At 38.3% G+C, this 23,859-nt stretch overlaps 4 protein-coding genes across 4 annotated transcripts in view; 1 reads left to right on the top strand and 3 right to left on the bottom strand.

Annotated features, from left to right (window-relative positions):
* asmt (acetylserotonin O-methyltransferase) overlaps positions 1-568 on the bottom strand; it is a 5,350-nt gene extending 4,782 nt beyond the window's left edge. Inside the window, exon 1 of the mRNA XM_065252441.2 lies at positions 291-568. Within this exon, the coding sequence (XP_065108513.1) occupies positions 291-428 (138 nt within the window). The 5' untranslated portion in view covers positions 429-568. The remainder of the gene's footprint in view (positions 1-290) is intronic.
* Positions 569-682: 114 nt separating this feature from the next.
* On the bottom strand, positions 683-9,616 carry akap17a (A kinase (PRKA) anchor protein 17A). Its single transcript, XM_065252426.1, has 5 exons — positions 9,471-9,616; positions 7,661-8,454; positions 5,123-5,271; positions 3,937-4,177; positions 683-2,044 (listed from the first exon to the last, which is right to left on the bottom strand). Exons 2-5 carry the CDS (start codon positions 8,414-8,416, stop codon positions 1,349-1,351), a joined length of 1,842 nt encoding a protein of 613 aa, XP_065108498.1. The 5' UTR covers positions 8,417-8,454; positions 9,471-9,616; the 3' UTR covers positions 683-1,348.
* A 1,394-nt stretch (positions 9,617-11,010) lies between these two features.
* sowahca (sosondowah ankyrin repeat domain family Ca) lies at positions 11,011-14,903 on the bottom strand. Its single transcript, XM_065252432.2, has one exon. The coding sequence runs from the start codon at positions 14,896-14,898 to the stop codon at positions 13,393-13,395; it is 1,506 nt and encodes a 501-aa protein (XP_065108504.1). The 5' UTR covers positions 14,899-14,903; the 3' UTR covers positions 11,011-13,392.
* Positions 14,904-15,470: 567 nt separating this feature from the next.
* Positions 15,471-23,258, top strand: septin10 (septin 10). Its single transcript, XM_065252439.2, has 10 exons — positions 15,471-15,610; positions 17,034-17,148; positions 17,803-17,998; positions 18,090-18,276; positions 18,680-18,841; positions 18,937-19,033; positions 19,454-19,622; positions 22,045-22,177; positions 22,434-22,618; positions 22,818-23,258. Exons 1-10 carry the CDS (start codon positions 15,581-15,583, stop codon positions 22,831-22,833), a joined length of 1,290 nt encoding a protein of 429 aa, XP_065108511.1. The 5' UTR covers positions 15,471-15,580; the 3' UTR covers positions 22,834-23,258.
* Positions 23,259-23,859: the final 601 nt, after the last annotated feature.

Genomic DNA, 23,859 nt, shown 5'->3' with positions numbered 1-23,859 from the left:
CTGAGCCCATAGTTTGTTCTTTATTATTAAAACTTTCACCTTTAACTGCTGACTGTGGCCCTACAGACAATCTCCTTTATATTCAAACCTAACATTAAATGGCACTGCTGCCTGAGACTCTTGTGGATTCGAAGACTTTAGTGACAACATTTCTTCAATAAAGCTGAAACAAACAATGATTACTGTAAAATATCAAACTGAATTTCTCAAAATTCATTTACAGGTTGGGTAAAATATTTGTTATTCTGCAGAAACTACTGAAAACGCAATCACATTTATGTCTGCTTTACCTTTGACACCATGAAGCCCTCCATGTAATCCAGAAGTTTTCTTGGGTATAAATCATCTTTTGCAGAGGTCATTTTTCCAGACGATTGCTCTCGGTCTGTGCGTGAAACACTGAGCTCCTGTAGAGACAAGCTGCTCATATAATCAGATTAAACAGATTATAATCCCAGACTCAAGAGTTCCTATCGACACGGTGAATAAATCTAAAGCTTCACTTCAATTATCCAAAAACATTAAGACCAACTGATGAAGAACTCGACTGAATTCATGAAGAAAATCACATTTATCCTCTGACATCTGAAATGATTTATACCATAAACACAATCGATTGCTATTCGTGTTTCAAAGTTTCTGTTTGTTGTAACTTAAAAGAGATAAATGACAACAGTCATCATGAGATGCAAACAGTTTTATTTGAACCGGATGATTTAACACATGCAAGTCGTGGCTGCACTCCTGAAGCGAAACAGTGTAAATACTGTAGGTTAAATCTAAATCAAGCAATGTAAAGATGTCAACAAAAGAGAGATTCTTCATAAAAAAAGACATCAACAAGCAACTTTGAAATGAGGTTGAGTGTCACACAAAACAGCTCATAGTTCCTACACATTAATATTCAAGTAATAAACATTGTAGTCTATATTGTGTACTAATGATGATGAAAGTTACTTAAAGAAACGTTTAGCACCAAAATAACAACTTCAATCTGTGAGCGTCTTCAGACTCAACCTCAGTCTTTACATACTGGGACAAATAAAAAAAGATCAAACCCTTCTCTTAGAAATGATTCTCTGAACAGTAATGTACCGTAATGTGAATGACAGTAGCGTGGGATTTACTGCTTTTAACTTATGCTGATAAAACAAACAAATACAGCAATGTTAAAATAAATCTATATATGTAAAAAAAAAAAAAGAGTCAGAGAATAACAAACTAAACAGATTAATGATGAGGGCTTTAATGTCATGTAAATAATCTCAAAATCCTAAAGGGAGTTCTTTGCACAAACTATAATGGATTTGATATTGGGGTGAAACAGGAGCTGGATACGTTTGGTTATTTATCGTCTGGAACGGCTGTTAGAGCGTCGTCGGCGTCCTCGACTGGACGACCGACTGGAACTGCGACTGTGACTGCTGCTGCTGCGACTTTTGCTGCTGCTCTGACCGTGACTGTACCTCCTGCGCCGGCCGGGACTCGCTCGTTCACGCCTCCTCGCTCGACTGCTGCTCCTCCTCCTGTAACTACCGCTGCGTCTCCGAGTGCTTCGGCTACGACTGCGACGACTCCTGCGGCGATTGCTGCTCCGCTTCCCTTCGCTGCGGTGCGCGCGTTGACGTCCGTCGCATTGCTCTGTACTCCTCTTCTCCTTTGGTGACCTGCCCCGTTCATCACCTTTGACCTTTTTCTCCTTTTTCTTTGTTTTGTTGTCCTGGTTTTCCATCTTTACTACTGACGCAGACTTTATCTCGTCCGCCTGTAGCGTCGCGCATGTCACCTGTGTCGGAGCGTCACACGGCTGCAGATCAGCGAGGACATGAGCGCTGTCGTGGTTCTGCGTGTTGGTGCTTTTTTTCAGCAGGTTCTCCAGCAGGCGCTCGCGGAGCTCACACTCCTTTCGCTGCAGCTCCAACGCACGCGCCTTCTCGGCCTCGACGCGCCGCAGCTCCTCCTCCTGCAGCCGCCTGCGCTCTTCCAGCTGCTGCAGACGCATTAGCTCCGCCCTCTTCTTCTCCATCTGCTGCTGTCTCAGAGTCTGAAGAGACGAACACAAGAATCAGATCTGAAAACATACTCATGTCACATTGCTCTACATGTGAGGTTTATATCGAGACATTAGAGTATTTATTTAAACATAATGAGGAGTTTTTCGTGCCCTACAGGGGTGTCAAAACCATGTAGGCTGAAATAATGAGGGCCAAACTTTATCATGCTAAACATACAAACAATAAGATTCATCTGAATTTACCAGCTTGACTTCTCTTAAAATGAACACGAACGGAGTAATAAATAAAACCATTAGTTAACTTCTCTTTGGAAATAAAGGTTGTGAGCAGTAATGAGTAGAGTCCATTAGTTCAGGAAAGAAAATGCTATGATTGGGTTTGTTTGCATAATGATTTTTTTTTCTCTAAAATGGCTTATATGCCAAAATGATTTCATTATTAATTAAATATCTTGACAGATTCTTTACAGTCTTTTCTTTTTTGGTAAAATGTGACGGATGTTTTTACAGCTGATGCTTATAGATCGTTTTCATTTCCCTTATAAGTTGTCTGGTTTATTTATGTAAATACCCGCAAACGTTTCATAGTGACAATTAATGATGCAGATACCGGCGGTCATATGACAGAAAAACTTCCTTTCTACATCTCCCAAAATTTCTGCCTGTCACTGTCAAGTTACATTTCTTGTTTATTTTTTAGACAAATTCAAGATGGAATAAGCCATGAAATGAAAGAATATAACAATAAATATTTTTTCTTAAGGGTCGGAAATAAGTAGGCTAATTCAAACTCCTGACATTAACACCCTGCTTTCATGGACAACCTTTCTCTTTTTTGCCTTTTTTACTAGCGAGCAACACATTTTTGATAATAAGAAACAGTGATGCTGCTGAAACTGTTTGTGATGTCATCACTAATGCTGAAATACTGACGTTTGAAGTCTCGTGTTAGACGCGGAGGTCACTCGATGTTTAGCGCGTCTGCAGTGTTTACTGGGGCTTGTAGTGCAATGCTGCGGGCCAATATTAATGAATAAAACTATTGTGCAGGACGATGTAAATGCACAGCGGGCCTTATTTGACCCACGGGCTTGTATGTGACACATGTGCCCTTAACTTCTGTCAGAGACCACAGTTTAATGAAAATAAGAGCAAAATAAGAAGTATATCAAAAATATCTTAGGTCTTTAGGGCTGGGTATTGGCAAGGGCCTACATATCATGATACATGGTCCCATGAAACAATGTGTCACAGTACGGTGCGGTGCACCGCGTGTTGCGGTACATTGCAATACTTTTTCATTTATCCATATCAAAAATGTAAAACAAAATATAAAGCTGACTTTTTTTACTTTTTAAAAAAAGCCAAAGTGCTTCCAAACTTCAACTTCAAAGGCTGCAGGTATTTTCTGCCATTTTCTTACTCCTGCTAACTTCTGAGACATTGGCCGAATATAACAGAGAACTGGACAGTGACAACTACAGCAGCGGTGGAGGAGGACGTTTGATGCACACAGAGGGATTTGATGGTTAAAAAAATATCGATAGTAGAGATTGTAATATCGATACACTATAGTGGAAAAATGTATCACGATAGTTAACTGTATCGATATTTTTGCACAGCCCTAAAGGTCTAACTGGTTTGACAAAATGTTCCTTCTGTTCTGAACTAACCCTCGAGCTGTAAAATAATATAATCATCACAATTAGAAGTAATGATATTAAACTGAAATTTAAAAAAAATGTATGGATTAATCTTCAAAATAATCGCCCGATTACCAAACTACCTGTAGAATTGACGGCCCTAAACAGCATCCTGCTATGAACTGACATTTCCATTGAAATGACTGAAGCTAAAGATATTCTTTTCATTACTAATGTTGCCATTAAAGGGTTAATAATAAGGAGGAGAAGTGTTGTAACCTTTGCTCTGCTCAGTAGTTCAGCTATGAGTCGTATGGACTCCAGGTTTCTCTGAGCCAGCAGCAGTTTTCTCTCCTCTGTAGCGATCTTCAGATGAAGTTTCTTCTGTTCTTCCTCCTGCTGTTTCTTCATCTTCTTCTGGGTTTTCTTCTCTTCTCTCTCCTTCAGCTTCTGCTCTCGTCTGCGCAGTTTCTCTTCCCTTCTTCTCTCTTTCTCCTCTTCCTCACGCTCACGCTGTTTTCTGAAACATCAACGAGATTCACAGACATGATGATGAGATCAAATGTGCTGAGCCATACACACAACAAACACAAACACATCACTTTAAATTCACTCAACAGGAAAAATCTACTTGAGCAACAATAAAGATGATTCATTTATTTCTGTGAACGGTTCAATGAATCGATTCAATCTCTGAATGCTTTATATCAGTTTTTGTGTGGCATGTGTGTCAAAATCTTATAATCTAATGATGAGATGATGAAAGTATTTGAATGTCAAAGATTATGGGGGTCCCCTAGCTAAGCCCCCTATCATTATATGGTGGCCGTGATTTTTAAGATGTGATCCTGGATCAACATTTTTTGTTAGTCCTGGATCAATGTTTTCAAACCCTAACAATTGAATGTGAATAACAGTTTAAGAATCATTTTTAATAGCCCCAAACCCAAATCAAACAATCTGTCAATTCTTATAAAAACAGTGTGAAGCGCACTTGAGAGTTTACATTTATTTCAGATAGAAATCTTTTGGATTCATTTATTGCAAGGACAAATAATGGACCGTTGCGCTTTGTGGCAGTGCAGCATGAGAATTTTAAATTCATGTATTATTTTAATTTTATTAAAACCCAGGGGACCCCCCCAATTATAGGAGGTCCCTCAATGCTTGTAGGAGGTCTGGGACCACCCCAGCCCCCCCTCAATTCAAACACAGGATGAGGAGCATCAGAGTTTGATTTGTCATGATCTTAGTCAATATTGAAGTTGATATTTTCACAGAATCTTCATTACATCATGTATTGAATGATGATCTGATGTAGAAAACCATCAATCACCTCCTTCAGATCAGATTATTACTTCTGTACGTCTTGCATGAAACATTCTGATGGTGTCTAAATAGTGCCAGTTTGAAATGATGATCATAAACATGAAGACTGTTTTTGTGTCATGGGTGTGTCGTGTACCTCTCTTCTTCCTTGCGTCTCTCCTCCTCCTCCTTTTCTCTGCGTTTGTGCTCCTCACGTTGTCTCTCCAGCTCCTGAAGCTTCTCGCGCTCCTGCTGACGTCTCCTCAGTGATGCTTCACTCAGATGTTTACTGGTGTCAAAGGTCACCTGAGGAAACATGAACAACACTTTCAGCTTCTATTTCACACATGAATATAATGACAGCTTCATTTTTCTAATGCTTATATTTTACTCTCTTTATACTCATGTATTATATATACTTCATATATTCTTTAGCTTTAAAACAGCCTCATTTCTTTTGGATGAATACTGACGTCAATGTCCTCTAAATGAATCTTCAGTGATGTCAGGTGTCTGATAATACAGCCTGGACTTTCATTTCATTAAAAGCTCTTGAAGTGAAGCTGATATTCGAGTGCTCGGTTGAATCTCATTACAGACAATCCTCTTCTACTACTGAAGCTAAAAGGAATTAAAAAATCTGCAGTGTTTGACTCCAGCTTTTACACAAAAGCAATCATAAACTCAATTCTTTCCCAGATCTACTTTCAATTATTCATGAACTTATTACACAAATGTGCAGCAATTATATGGACGCAATATAATCTTTGTATATGAATTATGTTTATCAGATAATATATTTAACTTCTTCTGGGTTGATCACAGCACAGAAACAAATAATATGTGAGATTCACGCAGGCTAAATATCAGTGCTGTTAGTGCTGCCATAGACTGGAAATCTGGGAATGATGGGAATCTCTCTGGGTTTGTCCCTTAAAACAATTCAGGCCATACCAACCTAGTGAAGGATTACTATGAGAAAAAAGCCAACCAAAAATCTGAGTGACATCTTGCACCACTTCTGTGTAATATGTATAAGCTCATACTTAATGAAAAATCATAAAAAACTGCTTTCCACAGTTATGCAGATGACACCCAGATCTACTTAAAGGGATAGCTCAGCCAAAACTGATATTTAACCCATGATTTAGTCCCCCTTAAGCCATCCGAGATGCATATGTTTAGATGATCAAATATTCTGTTATTTAAAAAAATGTCCCAGATCTTCCAATTTGTATAATGTATGAATATGGGGTCCACCTCCTACACCATCCATTCTTCACAAAAGAAATCCATACGGCTCCAGCGGGATAAACAAAGGCCATCTGAGGGTAATCCATGCGGTGTTGTCAGAGAAATATCCATATTTTTAACTTTATAAACTAAAATGACTAGCTCACAGTAAAGCCGTCGTCTTAGACTCCTCTGTATTCAAGAGAGAGTATTAGCGTAGTGTACGCACTTTTCTTAGTGATGTAAGACAAATTCGGAGGGCGGAGGCACAAAGCAGCAGAGAACCCTCCGTAAACTGCAGACGCTCTCATCTTGAATGCGGATGCGACTAAGATGACAGCATTACCAAAAGCTAGTTATTTTCGTTTGTAAAGTTTTAAATATGGATATTTCTAAACCTCATGGATTACTTTAGAAAGCCTTTGTTTATCCACCTGGTTCCGTTTGGATGACTTTTGTTAAGGATGGATGCACAAATCTTTGGGCTTGAAGAAGGAGGACCCCATTTTCATACATTATAAACATTGAAAGAGCTAGGACATTTTCAAAAATTAGTGAAAATATGTTTGTCAGATAAATGATGGACGTATGACTCTTGGACGGCTTGAGGGTGAGTAAATCATGGGTTTATTTTCATTTTTGGCCAAACTTTTCCTTTAACCCCATCACTCAATGACTAAAGCCCCACTGACTCTTTATGTTAGTGCATTGATCAAACTAACTGTTGGGTTATGTGTCAAAACTCTCAAGGTAAACATTAGGGCTGGGCAAAAAAATCTATTTTCCAATTAATCGTTTTTTTTCCCGTGGTTGATTCAAAATCGATTCTCACAGGTCACAAATCGAAATTTTCCCCCAAATTTTTCGCAAACATTAGGGCGAGCCTGTCATTTATTAATTCAATATTTTAATATATTATAATATAATATTTAATATAATATATATTCATTGAGTTGAATCGAGAATCGAGTATAAAATTGAGCCGAGAATCGGAACCGAGAATCAAAATCAAATTGATAGCTTGTGAATCGAAATCAAATCGATCTGGAACATCTGAATCGATACCCAGCCCTAATAAACATACATTGACAAATGAAGTCAAAAATCTTGGTCTGACCTACTTTAAGAAAAAACGCTTTTTACCATCTCAGAATATTGATAAAAATGAGATGTTTTGTATCTTGTTCATGCTTTTATCACCAGCAGGGTGGATTACTAGAATGGATTTTTACTGAGATTCCCCAAAAGACCATTGGACAGCTGGAGCTCATAAGAAACACAGATGTTGCCAGACATCTGACCAGAACTAAAACATCTGAGGACATCACTTCAATCCTGGCATCCAGTTACATTTAGAATAGATTTTAATGAAAGACTGAATCCAACGATCGTACCTTATAAAATGTAATTAATAGTGATTAAATTGTTTACAGCATGCAGAGAATCTGGATTTATAACGGACCTTAATATTGCAGGCAACCGCTTTGCCGTCTTCCCCTTTGAACATCAGCTTCATTCCTCTTAAAGAGTCCATGGCTTTGACGAAACCTGTGTGATCCTGGTACTGCAGGTATCCTTCAAAGTTCAGGTGCCCTCCAAATGAAAAGGTGTTAAAGTTCTTCCCTGTCATCTCCTCGCGGTACGGATCCAGCATGGGAATGTCCACGTTCCGGATCTTGCCGAATCGTTCAAAGACCACTTTGAAAACATCCTCGGAGGGTCTGTCGGGAGAGCCGTCTTTCTGGGCGAACCACTTGCACGGAAGCCCCTCCAGATGAACGGTGTCGGGACGTTCTCCAGGCACGGTCTCGTTCATGTCCTTGGCGTCCCTGAAGAACGAGTCCCAGTCGTGGCGTGTGGGAAAATCCACTTTGTTCTCGGCCGCCCGCACCTTCAGGACATCCGTGAATCCGCTTAACTTGATGCTCTTCGCTTCCAGCTTGGCCAGGATTCGCTTCACCACGCTCTTGTTCTCCACTTCACCTTCGAAGCGGATGAAGTCCATGGTGCTCTTGGAGATGCGGAGCGAAGAGAACTGCTCCGGCTGTACCATAGCTTTCAGACGCTCCATCACCTCCCAGTTAGAGATGGATTTGCCCGGCATCTTCAGGTGGGGAAGAGCAACGCTGATGGTCATTTTTGCAATAGGCTTCAGGTAGAGATTGTAATCAGGACACAGATCAACAGCCTCAGCTGTATCATTTACTACTGACGTCATGACGGAGTCCAAAACAACCACGCTTCATCTGAAGAAAACTAAACAAAAAAAAAGATACAGATTTAAGTGAATAAACAGACCATTTATGTTTCTTAAATATAAAGTAAAGAGAGAGAGAGAGAGAGAGAGAAAGAAAGAGAGAGAGAGAGAGAGAGAGAGAAAGAAAGAGAGAGAAAGAGAGCGAGAGCGAGCGAATCTGTGTCCATTGTGACAGTGGTGAGATTGAGACAGAGACACACTTTCTCCTTTACTGTGGTAAATATAAAGAGCTTAGAGAAAAACACTTTGACAAAATCTCAAAGCTCATACTAGAGTTTCATAACTCTTCAGATTCAGATCAAATGAAGATGTTACTGGGGGAAGACAGACACCCATCAGCTGCTGCTAAATTCATTTATCAGTTACACACCATCAGAAATAATCCACAGCCCTGATCTTGTACAGTACTTTTATTTTACCTCTCATCTGCCTCCATAAATGTACATTTGTATACTTCATATGTTTATATTTCAAAGTCAACTTTATATTGTAAATATCCTCTGATTCTATTTTATTTTATTTGCAGTAACAGTACTTCATCCATCACCCAGCACCTTAGCTTAATTGCACCTTAATGTTTGTTAATATTGTGTTATTGTATGTTTCTTGTTTTATGTATTGTATATATTGTAAGTGACACAATCATGCCAATAAAAGTTCTTAAAATTGAAAAAAATTATATTGAATTGAATTGAGAGAGAGAGAGAGCGAGAGAGAGAGACATTAGATTCGTCTGAAGACACATTGCAGAACTGTCGCATTTTTATCGAAGGAATTTTTTATCGCAATCGTCATAAATCTGTTCTCTGTCAAACTAGCAATCAAACAAAACAGATTTTAGCCTAAGATGATAAAAATCTTTTAGTATTCTGAAATGTTGTCATCTAACAGTTACATCTGCGTTAAAACCATTCAGCGTCCGCTCGGTTTCACTGAACAATGACGATGATAAAACCTCTCAGATCCGAGGATAACTCGTGTGAATTAAACATTACAGAGATGAATTATTACTCACCTTTATGAATATTATCACAAACATACTGATGAGCCATAATGATAAATAATAACAACACTGCAGTCACATCCACCCGCAAACACACGGACAGATGATGACGCGCTTCCGCACACGTCACAGGAACCGGAAGTGTCTCCGCGTCGCTCTCATGTGTTGTGTTCTTTGCTGCCTTCGCGTGGAGATTGTTGAACCTGCAGCTTAATCTTTAGAAATCTGTTATCTTATTCTTACATGTTCATATAAACAATCAGTTAGGGTTAGGTTAGGGTAGTAACATAAAATATCTCTCGTCTCTAACAATGTTTGTTGGTTTCAAAGACCAAAAGTCAGAAAAGAAAAAATCCTACAAATTAAAATGACAATATTTCCATATTTTTGTAGTAGCTGTAGATTGGCTTTTAAACAGTTTCATGATTTTGAATTTCAGCTACTGTCTCACTGCCATATCTCACGTCATGTTAATAAAATTGAATGTTATGAAATAGATTGTTATATAACATTAGAATAACATGTTATATAACTGATAAAAACTGAGATTTATCCTCAATTATACAGCAAAAAATATATTTCAAAATATACAAACAAGGCCCCAAAAATATATGTATTTTTCACCGATATTTTTTTTGGCCATTTTTTGTATAAAAAATATTTTGTTAAAAATAAATATATTTGTTTTAAAACAGTTTTGAAAAGTTTAAAATTGAATTTAAACTGCCCAACTGCAAAAATATACTTATCATTTTATACATACTTATACATTGTACATTTTGTAAAAACTTTAATATTTTGGCCATGAAAAAATATATTTTTTGCTGTGGGTTGTAAAATAAGAAATGTATTGTTGCCTGAAATACATTTTGAAATATTTGTTTATATATGAAGGTTTAAACTTAATATATTTTCAAATTCAAAAATATATTTAAGCTTTACTTTCTACAAAATATATTCAGCATATGTTTAAAATAGCCTATATTTTTGGCCAGAGATGTTTGTTTGTTTTTTGCTGTATTGGCAACACCTCTTATGAAAAAAGCTACAACTAATAAAAAAAGTTGGCATCATAAAAAGACATCTACCTCAACCACTCCTCTATAATTTGGGAAACAGGAGTGTTTGCTGTCACACCAAAAGACTCAGACTCAGCTTCTTTATCTCAAAGCTGTCAGACAACTGAACACTAAAGTCAGACACTGAACACAACATTAAACCTTTTGAAGACTTTACACTTGTCCAAATCAAACAATAATCACATCTATAGTGCTACACCATTGTATAATGTTTGCAATCACCTCTATTATATTAAAAGGCTCATAATTGTAAAGTGTGATCAGGAAGCACAAGTGATGTGTTTGGGCATGTGTTGAAATAACTGAACATTTCTGCCTTCCAGCCAAATAAAGCTGTTATACCTGATTCACACTACTGACAACACCACTAATCCCAATGAGAGTCAGAAGTTACCAGTGACTAATCAGTGACCCAATAACAGTTTGTTTGCTTAGTAGTATTGTTGAGTTGATCTGTAGAGATGAAGACAGACTTCAGATTAAACAGGATTATTTTAATGGTCAGAATTAACCAAGAGACTGAGAAAGATCACTTAACCCCAAAACACAAACACACACACATAACCTGTTAACCCGCAAGTCACTCCAAAGTTCTCTACAGGTACAGCAGAATACCAAAACAAACAACACAAGTTCTACAAAACAAAATCTGTTCACCATATTGTGAGAAACTCTAATGCATCTCAAACATAATGGTCAAAACAAATAAACCATGAACACATAACAGGGAGTAAACTGAAGTAATTTCACACCAAATCATTTGTGTTGTTTTCCAGGTCAAACCTCCCCATATAATTTTTAAACCACTAAACTTAAATAATACATCTTAGCGTCTCTAGTGTATCTTGCACCATCTGTGTTAAAGACATACTGTAAGCAAATAAACACGTCAAATTGTGCATTTAGTTAAGAAGACAAGTGATGTTTCTGAACTAATTGTAGGGCTGGGTGATTTTGACCAAAAATCATATCTCTGTCATTTTAAGATGAATGAAGAAGATACACAATAAATATTTTCTACAAAGTGGAAAATGTTTGCATGCAAAAGCCTTATTCCTCCCTGTTTAAAAACTCAACCCAGCCCTAACAAAAAAACCACACCTACAGTAAGAGTTACCCACCCAGAACAACAGACGGAGTCGCTATACAACAGGATTTCTATTACTAATTTGAGAAATGTATACAGGAACAAATAAAATCTTTAAATATTAAAAAAGATAACAATTATTCAGCACTTTTTGGGGGTATGTATGTATGTTATAAAATATTTTCTTCTAAGTGTGATTATTGGGAAAATTTCACTATTCACAATGGTTTCTTTATTGTTAAAAAGGCACTTTAAATAATTAAAACACAGTGATTTGGGATTCATGTATTCTAGGCATATATAAGACAGACACTTTTCATTCACTTTGACATGTCATAATAGCCTAAAAGTGCCTAAATTAATGTATCTGTTAAAACTATATGAACCAGCAGCTATACATGTTCACATTTATAGGATAATAACAGTCATGATTAATGTTTCAAGATCTGGAAGACAGTCATTAAAAGTCTGAACCAGGAGAAAATAACATGCTACAGAGAAATTTGAACTGTTAAGTTAAAAATAATTAAATTAAAAAGTGCATCAGTGTGGCCAAGACTGGCTATGAAATAATCTAAACAATTTATATTCATATACATCATTTCTTTTTTGAAGATAATAAAGATGCACCATAATGTGAACACTTATAGGGTGCAGTCATTCAGACAGAACTAAAGATTACTGCTTAATCTCTGTGCTGTCGTTTCTGTGAAATGAAATAGGGAAAAATCTAGACAAAAAATAAAAGCAGCCTACAAGTTTCACAAAAGCCACCATAAGAGTTATGCAATAGGGCTGGGCGGTTCAATATATTAGGCTTGGGTAATATATCAGTCTTTTTTTCCCAGTTGGATACGGGATGATACAATAGTGTCCATATTATTATTGTGTTATATGAGCTGCCTTCTTCTTTAAAACAGAAGCTCTGTCAGGTCAGACGTAAGCATGTTGTTCAGATGTATATTTTTAAACACCGAGGAAACCCATGTCTATGAATTCATCATACGCTGTGTTATTAAAGGTGATTGTCTCACAGGAGGCTTTGACTTACATGTAAACATTTATTCCCACAAAATACTGAGATATTTACCGTACGACATCATTCAGTCTAAAATGACTGAGATATGAATTTTGTTCAATATCGCCCAGCCCTAAGTTATGAACTATTAGAAATCTTTATAAATAAATAAGAATCCTCACACTGCACCTTTGTCATGAGGGTTTGTAAATAATGGCAGCATTTCTACTAATTCTCCCAAATGGTTCCTGTATCTCAGTGAATTGTTTAGTGTCATAGTACCACATAAAATATTTGCATAGGTTATAATATATATATAACGCATGTAATTATTAAAAACACTATAGTATACTTTAATATTTACTATCCCTACTGAAAAAAAGCATAAGCTAGTGAGCTGGTTTTGCTGGTGTAGCAAGCTGGTTTAGCTGTGTTTTGGTCACTTTTTAAGCCACCTTAAACCAGCTACAAGCTTATGCTGATTTTAGCTGGATTTTTCAGTAGGGAGTAAACTGTAGCAACTTGCAGTAAATTGTGAAACAATGGTCACTTTGTACTGTACAAGCTACTACTGTATCCTGTTGTATTAACTAGAGTATATCAAAGTGATAAACTGTAGTAAATGCTGTGTGATAAGTTTCAAAACACTACTATAGTGTCGAGGTATTTAACTGGAGTTTGCTAGTAAATACTACAGTATTTTTTTCATATGGATGTTACAAAATCTACGTTGATGGCAAAAGTTCTCCTTCAACCGAAGAGATTTGACAATGGCCTTGATTTGACAGGACTCTTGAGTGAATCTTCTCTCTCATCATTCTCTCGGAATGAAGTGCTGTGGACAATCTGTGTCTTAAATCTGTTCCTCTGGATTCTGATACGGCCGATGGACGACCTGCGGTACAGTCCCCGGGCCTTCGGCTGCCCATCCGTTGACGTGTCCTCCAGGGAGTTTAATAAGCGCAGCGGGTTCAGGTTGGACGGTAGGACTTTAGGAAACCACCATCGGCCGGCACCAGGTGCATTCTCCGCATCCGAGTTCTCACAAGCCCCTATGATGTCCTTGATGTCTCCAGTGACCGTGGCTCGGAGGTACTGGGCTGCTTTCTTCCCGCTGTAATCCCTCACATCCACATCAACGTCGTAAGCCCCCACCAGGAGCTTCATGACCTCTATCTGGTTGTGCATGGCGGCCAGGTGTAGAGGGGTGTATCCGGCACTGGAGCGCACGTTCATGTTGATGACAACGTTGTGCTGTTTGGCGAAATTCACCAGCATGGCCAACAGCTCGTGTTTGCCCTGCTTGGCCGCCCAATGCAGACAGGTGAACCCGGTGATGAAGTCCTTCTTCAGGATGAGCGAGGGTTCACAGCCGAGCAAACGCTGGAGGGTGCCCCATTCACCATCTGCTGCGCACACCATCCACTCGTGCTCAACAGGGTCTAAGGTTACACAGGCACAATCCTCATCCACTGAGGACGAGATGAAGTCGCAGTGTCTGGATGAGATGTGATCGAGATGTATCAGTGAACGTCTCACCTGTGGAGAACTGCTCTTCATGAGCTCAATGAAGGTCTTACGGCTGCCTTTCGGGGTGGCGTCCGTGCCCAACCCATCACAGTGTCCGACATGAGCAGCATCTTCAGAGGAGGCCAGCAAACTGCGCTGAGATCCTCTCGATGATCTCCGTCGGATCGGGACGCTCCTGGAGGCGTGAGGAGCTTCTCCTGCACCACATTCCCGTTTTCCAGTTGCCTGTCTATCGGAGAGCTCCGGATCATTTGATTCTGGGTCATTGAAGTTCTCCTGCGAATCGTTTTTCTCGATCAATGCGATGTCTGAAATGCACAACAACGCGTCGGGCGTTTCAGATTCAGCGACGATCATATTCTCATCCGACGCCTCAGATTTCTTATTCACGTGGCATTTTCCGTGTATTTCTTCATCAACACTGACGTTTTCCTTAAACTGTAACGCGTTTATTCCTCTGCTGATGTCTTCATCGCCATCCAGCGCGCGTCCCCTCCGCGTCTCTCTGTATTTTTTCTTCAAACACACCACTTTCTCTCCATCCTCCTGTTTGACATACGCGATATTGTCAATAAATCGCTTAAATCTCTCTTTGAACAACGTCCTCTTAGGATTGTCGCTGCTCAGAAAGACTTTAAAATGCTCGATCAACACTTTGTTTTTCACACGCCCCCCATTTTCTAATAGAAAGTCCAGAACGGATTCTTGCGTGCATTCCGTCGCCATTATATAATGTTAAATAATAATAAATAAATAAACACACAAATCAGTGCGTCTGTGTCATTTTTAAGCGCTGACATCGATAAACCGTTTGACTGAGCGCAAGTGAACACTAATCTGTAGGTGACATGAGTCAGTGTGCAGACAGGGGGCTGTAGCGCCTATAATGATGTTTGCATCCTAGCAACTCTTGTTGGGAGAACAGAATCATTAATGTGAAACTGGAGTACACCGGCGTTCATTGTGGCTCAAAACCGCTGCGCGTGAACGCCGCCCTTGCCGCGCTGTGGTGAGCCAAGATGGCTTCTCATTCCATCGCCGCGTACACACAGAAGAGGGCGGATCGGGACTTGGGACATACCACTTTGCTAGCCCTACGGGGAGTTAATGTTCCACTGATAATAATAGGTGTTCATTAATTATAACGGCCGTCACTTCTAGCTTCCATTAAGGTTAAATTACTATTTTCTTACAAAAATGGCCGCTGACTTATGTTTACATGTAAAATAACTGCGTTTTGCGTACTATAATTAAGACAAATCCCTCCCAAAACTGTGAAATGGTAGAGCAGCTGTTCCCAGTGGTTTGTCAGCTGGAAATTATTGGACGAGGCGACTCACGGCAACTTTTGACTTTCATCAGAAACTAAAGCGATTTCTGTCATTTTCCCTCATTTTTGTGCGCGTAAATGGCGTCTTCTGATGTGGTTCGACAGATGGTACGTATGCGCACAACACATTCCAGGTTCTGCGGGTTTCCCGAGTTCAGTGAAGTTTGTGTCTGTGGGAGTGAGTTGGCGAGAGCGCGCTTGGGAGTGTCCCGCGCTCGAGCTTTAAGTGTGTTTGGTTTGATCATCACTCGAAATAATCCTAATGATCTAAATATATTGATCTAACTTGTCAATCTGCGTGTGATTTGTCTATCTGAATACACAGTTTGATTTATGCGATTTATTGAAATGGGATTAATCTGTGTCTGAATGAACGACATGATGTTACTGCTGTAAAACTAAACACGCACACAGGAATGACCAACATGTATCAACTAATCCAAACTAATAACTAACAATCTCTTAGGAATCTTTTAGTGTTTTTCTGTCAGACTTGTTAGAAACTGTTGCAGTTAAGTTAAGTTACGTTGATAATAATTATGCAAATGAATAGTTTTGGTTTTATTCTGCACACTATTCAATATTAATAGTCAAATGTAAGTTAAGCAACAGTGTGCACGTGACTGCTGATGATGTTAAGTTGAATTAACATTCAGAAATCATGAGAAATAAAATAGGTGTTTCTGTCAGAATCATAAGAACAGCAGGTCTTAATGTTAATGCATGGAATCAGAGAGCTTTATACAGCTGACCCTGGATCACAAAATACACATTTAAAGGTGCTGTAGAATAAAAAAATATATTTACTGAGGCATAGATGAATAATAAGAGGTGTGTACATGGTAATGAACAAGATTGTTTCCTCCTCCTCATGTAAACCTCGTGCATGCAAAAGACCACTGAAAAACCGACCAATCTTAACATAACACCAACTGTGACGTTACAGTCCAGATGTACATCATCAACATTAAATTAAGTACAATGTTATTACAATGCTAAAAAAAGTTGTGACTGCTGAGTTAGCGCTTTATGGTAGTTAATACTTAATGCTAGCGTTTAGTCTGAAGTTCTACTATTGACGTTACAGTTACGTTTTGGAGGTCCATACTGAAAAAATTCACTCAGAAACGTCCATTAACAATCTCCAAACAATTGATTATTCCTCAAAATCTGATACAGACTCAAACATAAGATCTGTTTACACACACATAGAGCTACTGAAGGAGAAACAGCCAATCAGAGCAGAGCTCAACATTATTATTCATGACCCTTTCAAATAAGGTCATTATAGATCATTTCATTATAAAGACAAATCCTAGGGTTGTAAATGGACACATAAAACTGACTCTGGATCATTTTTGCACATAATAAAGTTACATACCTGTAGATATCAGAAAGTAATTTAACATACTGTATCAATGCATTCTTTGGCACCTTTAACAATGGGATCTTTGGTTAATATAAAGAGCAGTCAAGAGTGAATCTGTTTTTGTGTAATGCTAGATTTTCTCTCTCATGTTTTCCTTTACAGGATAAGAACGCTCGTCCTTTGGCTTTATCAGGTCATGTTGGCTTTGACAGTCTGCCAGATCAGCTGGTGAATAAATCGACAGGCCAGGGTTTCTGCTTCAACATCCTCTGCATCGGTGAATATATAATCAGATTTAAATTATCTACAGAATCAGTGAAATCTTTATATTCTTCAAATAATTACAATCAAAGATATTGAATGCACTAATACTCCATAAATGTGTTTTAGCACAATTAAGAAACTAAAGTTATGATACAGCTGGTGTCAGGTTTAATTGTGATTTAGAGATATCTGTTCTTTCCTCATTCAAGATATATGACTTGAGTCTTGCCTGACTGAAATAACTTCCTGGAAGCGTTGCAAACATGTCCGCATAGTGGCTCAACTTTCCTAAAGAGACTTTATTGGAATTTACATAAGAAATAATTGACACTGGTGTACAAGATTTACAAATAATTCAAAGGACCGGAGTCAATTATTCCTCTTATACCACAGACATTGATCTGATGATTATTTTAAGACATCTGACAGATCAGGTGTGTGTTTATAATAAAATAATACATATACCAGTGAATCATTTCTCAACCAATCAGAATAAAGCATTCAACAGACCTGTGGTATAAAGTTGTATAGTATGTAGTTGCTGTTTCAGTGTCATGATTTACTTTTCTGTTCTTTTAGCTGTAATGAGTAGATAGCAGTATAAGATGGTAAAGCGTGTGTGTGTAAGTTAAACTTCTCATCTAATGCTGTTTATTTTCCTCTGTAGGAGAGACTGGGATCGGTAAATCAACATTGATGGACACTCTTTTCAACACTAATTTTGAGAATTTCGAGTCTTCTCATTTTGAACCGAAGGTGAAGTTGCGAGCGCAGACGTATGATCTTCAGGAGAGTAACGTTCGTCTGAAGCTTACTGTGGTTAATACCGTCGGCTTTGGGGATCAAATGAACAAGCAGGAGAGGTTTGTTTTCTTCATTTGGTGTCCATTTGAACAAATATTTCTAAATGAATAGACAATATAAAGGTTCAGTCTCTGTCTTCATCTCTTACAGTTACCAGCACATCGTGGATTACATAGACACCCAGTTTGAGTCGTACTTACAGGAGGAACTGAAGATCAAACGCTCTCTTCATAACTATCACGACTCCAGAATACACGCCTGCCTTTATTTCATCGCTCCGTCAGGACACTCGCTCAAATCTTTAGATCTGGTCACTATGAAGAAACTGGACAGTAAGGTCAGACGCTCATTTTTCACTAAATAAACACCATTGGTAGTTTTATTATATGAGAGAGTCTTTATATTATCAATAATAATAGCCCTTAGTAAGTAGAACCAGGTGATTTATTTTATTTATATATCAACTGTCTGCAGTCAATCTGTGAATTTATTCAAAACTCTGTGTCAATGAGATGCATCATGAATCTGATCGTGGTAAAAACTCAAGCAAAGTGTCTCAAACAAACAATGTCTGATAGGAGAAGTGAATTTGAGGCAGTGTTTGTATGTAGATTGTGTATAAAGGGCTGAACGGATGGAAAGTTTAAACCAAACCAAACCTGTGGTTACTCTAAATATATGACTGCAGTGTGTTATTCCTCAATCATGGAGTCTGTTTTCCCATCGCTGCTTCTCCTCAGGTCAACATCATTCCCGTCATCGCCAAAGCCGACACCATCTCTAAGAGCGAGTTACACAAGTTTAAGATTAAGATCATGAGCGAGCTGGTGAGCAACGGTGTGCAGATCTATCAGTTTCCAACCGATGATGAAACCGTGGCCAAGATTAACACCACTATGAATGTGAGTCACAGCTGTCAGACCAAATCTTCAAATGTGAACGGATCCTTGTGTCCCTGTTGGCGAGTTGACCCATGGTTTTGTTAACTTTGTTTCAGGGTCATCTTCCTTTTGCTGTTGTTGGGAGCACAGAGGAGGTGAACATTGGAAACAAAATGGTGAAAGCGAGACAGTACCCATGGGGTGTGGTGCAGGGTGAGCCATTTTAACAAGCAACACACCGTCATCTGCCATAAAACTATTATAATAATAACTTCTTATTAAAAATACTTCTGGAAATATGCCAAATGATGTTTAGTGACCCAATCAAAACTGTTCTGTATGGAGCGGATCATAAAAGATCACATGAACCCTGATCACTTCATCTAGACTCTTCTGTACGATCAGACTTCTGGATGTCAGCCAATCAGAGTAGAGCTTTCCACACTTATAAAGGTTTTAGTTTTTAGTAAGAGAGGTTGATCTGTGCTACTAATGCATCATAGTTTATAATCACATACTGCAAATGAAAACACGAGCCGAGGCTGGAATCGATCCTCATGACGCTCTGAATGTTATTATGAAAGACTTTGAGGTTTCTAATCATCATTTGGTCTCTGTACTGTGTTTGTTTAGTGGAGAACGAGAGCCACTGTGATTTTGTGAAGTTACGTGAGATGCTGATCTGTGTGAACATGGAGGATCTCCGAGAACAGACACACACGAGACACTATGAGCTCTACAGACGCTGTAAACTAGAAGAGATGGGCTTCAAAGATACTGATCCAGAGTCCAAACCCGTCAGGTAGATACATTTCTCTTATGAAGTTATATGATTGTTTTTTCTAATATATCAAGACTGTGGTGAAAAGCATTGAAGCATGAGAGGATTTATTTCAGCTGGTTCTGAAGGACATTCCTCACATTCCTTCAGTGCTTTTATAAACAGCTGTCAGGATCATTTGAGACTGAAAACACATCAGCGGACGCATTCACCAAAACATTCTTAAGACAAAAAATAACAACATTCTTAAGATTCATTAGAAGAAGTTCAGAGCTTCAACATTTCTTAAAAAGTTCTCAAACATCTTACTTTATTTTTGTCTTAACACCAGGGTTCCAGGGCTCGCAACATTTCAAAATCCCTGGTAGCCCTGCGGCCAGGCACTCTCTAGAAAATGTAAGAAAATGCCACTTGACTTTGTGGGAATAATTAGTTTTACCACGGGCCAAATTTTGCCAATACAAAGCCAATAGGGCCTCTAACCACAATGTTTAATCTTGTTGTTGTTTTGAAAAACATCATCCAGTTACAGATTGGATCATTATGTAGATCAGAAAAATAGTGTCTACTGTCGCTTTAAGAGTGATTCTGCACAGAGTCACATATACTGTAGCCTTTTTCGTAATTCTCTTCACTGCCTGTAATCTATATCACTTTGAAGCTTGCCGCGAGATATTTTTTTATTTTTTTACGTGAGGATAGTTATGTCTGACAGGACAAAGTTGGAGGATTTTGCACAACAAATCCATGACTTCCTGTACTGTGGCTTTGGACGATCGCGAAAGTAAAACTCAAGCAATTTACCCGATGCCTGAATTTCAAACACCACAATTATCCATCCAAATCTGTGAGAGAATGCAAAAGCATTTAAATATATTTTTCATCCCTATAAGTCAAGATAGCTCGACGGGCAGGGCAGGGATGCATTTGATAGCCCAACTGCAAAGCACAAAAGCCCCGGGACGTCGGGGTCCCGATTTTGTGAGCCATGCCTGGGTTGTAGATATTTCACAATACACACTATAATACCTGTCCAATATCAATTCTGAATCACGATTCTGAGGTGATATTATCCACGGCTCTTTCATGTATTATGACTCTTTGATCAGTAGAAAGTCCTTATCGATCTAAAATCACTGTTAGTTTCAGTCGTTTATAACATGTATTTGAAAAAGCAACACAAATATAATCATTATAAATATTCTTAATGATCATGAAAAGGTTTGAAGAACAGTGATATAAATCTGCTTATAGGCATTACGTGGAGATGCGTATTTAAATGGTTCTTCTTCTGTGACTCATATTGAGTTTCTGCACGAGAGCGCCCTCTGGATTTTGGATGTAGCGGCCTTTCACCATAATTCATTTGAGAAGCATAGCAAGAATCACCTGATGTATCATTACACCCCTACTTACGCATAAAATGACAAGCTTTGAAATGAATTATTCTACCTTGCTCATGAGGTTATCCATACATTAATCTTTTAAGCATCTGTGATGATTAACCTGTGAAGTGTTAGGACTATAAAAGATGTTATTCACTATTGTAACAGAGGCCAGCTAATGTATAAATGTGGTGGTGTATGAATTGCCGGTTCGACTGCTGCTCAGAGCGTCTTTAAGCTGTTAATCTTGGTAATTTCACAATGAATGTATTATGGAGGAAGTAAAATGTTAGCTAATATTATAATAATAATATTATCATTAATACTTATGTGTTTTCTGACGACATTACAGAAGTAAGTCATTAAACTTCATTATATCAGAATAAATTAATAATCTTTGGTAATTAAACGGTTTAAATAGCCATTTCTGTCTTCACAATACAGCATGTCACATTTAATTTATAAAACCTCTAAAGCTCAGGATACACTGCACGATTTTTGGCTGTCCCAGACGAAAGATTACCATTGTAAAACAATCGCTGTGATTTCTGTGATCGTCGTTCTTCATCGGTGGTCTTATATCGTACAGTGAGAGAGGTTCAAAGGGGGCTGTTCTCTCGGTCTTGTGTCCAAAGATAGCGTACAATAGTTTTCTGACAGTGTCAGACATTCAGCATGATCAACGTGCGGTGTGTTTGCTGCTGTGACCTGCATACCAGTATTTCTTAACCAGTAGAGCATGCTGATAAAGTCGCGCTAACATGTATTGCAACCATCACAGCGTACGACTCAACGTGTCATCATCTTACAGTCTACATGCTTGTCGTACCAAAGTTTAACTTCACAACTGTTTCTCAAGAAGAGGACAAAACATAACAGATGAAGAGAAATATCTGTACTCAGAACAGAGGTCACATCTGTGACTCAAATATTTGTTAGTTTGCTTTCTATTTCCATCAGCAGCTCACAGCAGGGCAGCACAAATCTTTAGTTTCTGCTTTAAGATTTTCATCAGGAAATGTGTGTGTGTGTGTGTGTGTATGTGTGTGTGTGTGTAGTCTACAGCAGACGTATGAGGCGAAGCGACAAGAGTTTCTGAATGAGCTACAGAGACGAGAGGAAGAAATGAGACAGACGTTTGTTCAGAGAGTTAAAGAGAAAGAGGCGGAGCTTAAAGATGCTGAGAGAGAGGTATGACAGACATGCACACACCTGCACAACAACACACACACACACACATCATGCATGTACACTAACACACCTGCACAACAACAACACACTCACACACACACACACAGAAATCTATGCAGCAACAGAATCAAACTAATATCATAAAACAGATTCTGACCTGAAATAAGAATGTGGAGCAGTTGTATAGATGTAAACGGACTCGTGTGTGTGTGTGTGTGTGTGTGTGTGTGTCGCCCTCTGTTGGTGATGTGTTCAGCTGCAGGGAAAGTTTGAGCAGTTAAAGCGTCTGCATGCGGAGGAGAAGAACGCGCTGGAGGAGAAGCGCAGGACCTTGGAGGATGAGATGAGCATCTTTAACAAACGCAAAGCTGCTACTGAGCTTCTACAGGCACAGACCTTTAACACCAGCGCCAACAACAAGAAGGACAAAGATCGGAAGAAGTGAGTATCACTCGCCATCATCATACAACCAATCTAATCAAAAAATCAATAGCAGTGAAATGAGAAACGGGTCGACTGAAGGAGCAACACGCACACAAAAATATAACATAGTAATACATGCTCATTGGTGCATTCTGGGAAGGTTTTTGTTGTGGTTTTGTTACCTAACTGATTGTTTCCCTGTGTGTGTGTTTTTCAGTTCTGGTTTCATGTGAAGAGTGATGCGACGCAGGCCAGCTGAACTCTTATAGACACACAATGTTTATGCACAGCAGTGTTATATAATGTTTTTAATGTTGTTTCTTTAAATAATTGACTGTAATACTGACACACACCAGCATATTTAAGTATGTTTGTATTTACTGTAAGCTGTATGGTACTGTAATGACACAACAGCGCATCACTTTAATGTGTCCAGATCATAGAAATGATTTTATCAAATGAATGCTGAAGCTCTGATGAGAAAATGTTCATCTTGTATTTTTACTGCTAAATGTTTGTTAGTGGCTCATGGAGAGATGTAAACATGAGCAAAATTATACTAATTTACTATAAACAAATCTTTTACATTTTATACTCTTGTATTTAAACAGTGTTATTATGGGTGATGTTTAACCAAATAAACATATTTTTCTGCCTATTGGATTTTCCATGTTGGACACATGTTAGATTATAAGTGACTTTTTATTAACACTAACAGAAATAACATCATGATATTTGTATAACGTCAGGATAACGAATAATACTTTTATCTCAAGATCACCAGAAAAAAATATGTTTGAGAATCACGACGTGAGAAAGTTAAGTCGTGATCATGAGAAAACAAGAAAGCAAAAATAATATCACATGGCTTCTTTCAGCGGACTAGGGTTAGGGTTTATATTTGACCTATAATTGTGTACATTAAAATGACCATCTAACACATTTTTATACAGAAGTGTGTCTGTCCAAATAACTCACATGTGTTGCTTTCAAACAAAAGGCATTTATTGCTAAAATGTACTTGACATTAAACAAAAAAATCAAAGCACATCATCATAATCTGTATAAGACAATGTTTAAATGAATAAATGTCAAATACCAGAGATCCAGTTTATGAGGAAATATCCCTCAACATCTCCACTCGAGCACCAACAGCATAAAAATATATGCCAGTAACACTTTACAATAAGCTTGGATTAGTAAATGCATTAACCAACATAAACGTACCATTTACATGCGCACTTTTCTCCTGATGATCA

The sequence above is a fragment of the Paramisgurnus dabryanus genome, chromosome 15, assembly GCF_030506205.2.
Source record: "Paramisgurnus dabryanus chromosome 15, PD_genome_1.1, whole genome shotgun sequence".
NCBI lineage: Eukaryota > Metazoa > Chordata > Actinopteri > Cypriniformes > Cobitidae > Paramisgurnus > Paramisgurnus dabryanus.
The sequence above is the reverse complement of the archived record's forward strand: the minus strand, read 5'-3'. Positions and strand labels throughout refer to the sequence as shown.

Excerpts from the sequence above, each read along its gene's own strand:
- akap17a (XM_065252426.1), bottom strand. The coding sequence starts at position 8,416 with ATGACGTCAGTAGTAAATGATACAGCTGAGGCTGTTGATCTGTGTCCT. Across the intron at positions 5,272-7,660 it reads CGGTTGCCTGCAATATTAAG|GTGACCTTTGACACCAGTAA; the intron begins GTCCGTTATAAA and ends ATGTTTCCTCAG. Across the intron at positions 2,045-3,936 it reads AACTACTGAGCAGAGCAAAG|ACTCTGAGACAGCAGCAGAT; the intron begins GTTACAACACTT and ends TCGTCTCTTCAG.
- sowahca (XM_065252432.2), bottom strand. The coding sequence starts at position 14,898 with ATGGCGACGGAATGCACGCAAGAATCCGTTCTGGACTTTCTATTAGAA.
- septin10 (XM_065252439.2), top strand. The coding sequence starts at position 15,581 with ATGGCGTCTTCTGATGTGGTTCGACAGATG. Across the intron at positions 18,842-18,936 it reads AGATTAACACCACTATGAAT|GGTCATCTTCCTTTTGCTGT; the intron begins GTGAGTCACAGC and ends ACTTTGTTTCAG. Across the intron at positions 19,034-19,453 it reads CCCATGGGGTGTGGTGCAGG|TGGAGAACGAGAGCCACTGT; the intron begins GTGAGCCATTTT and ends GTGTTTGTTTAG.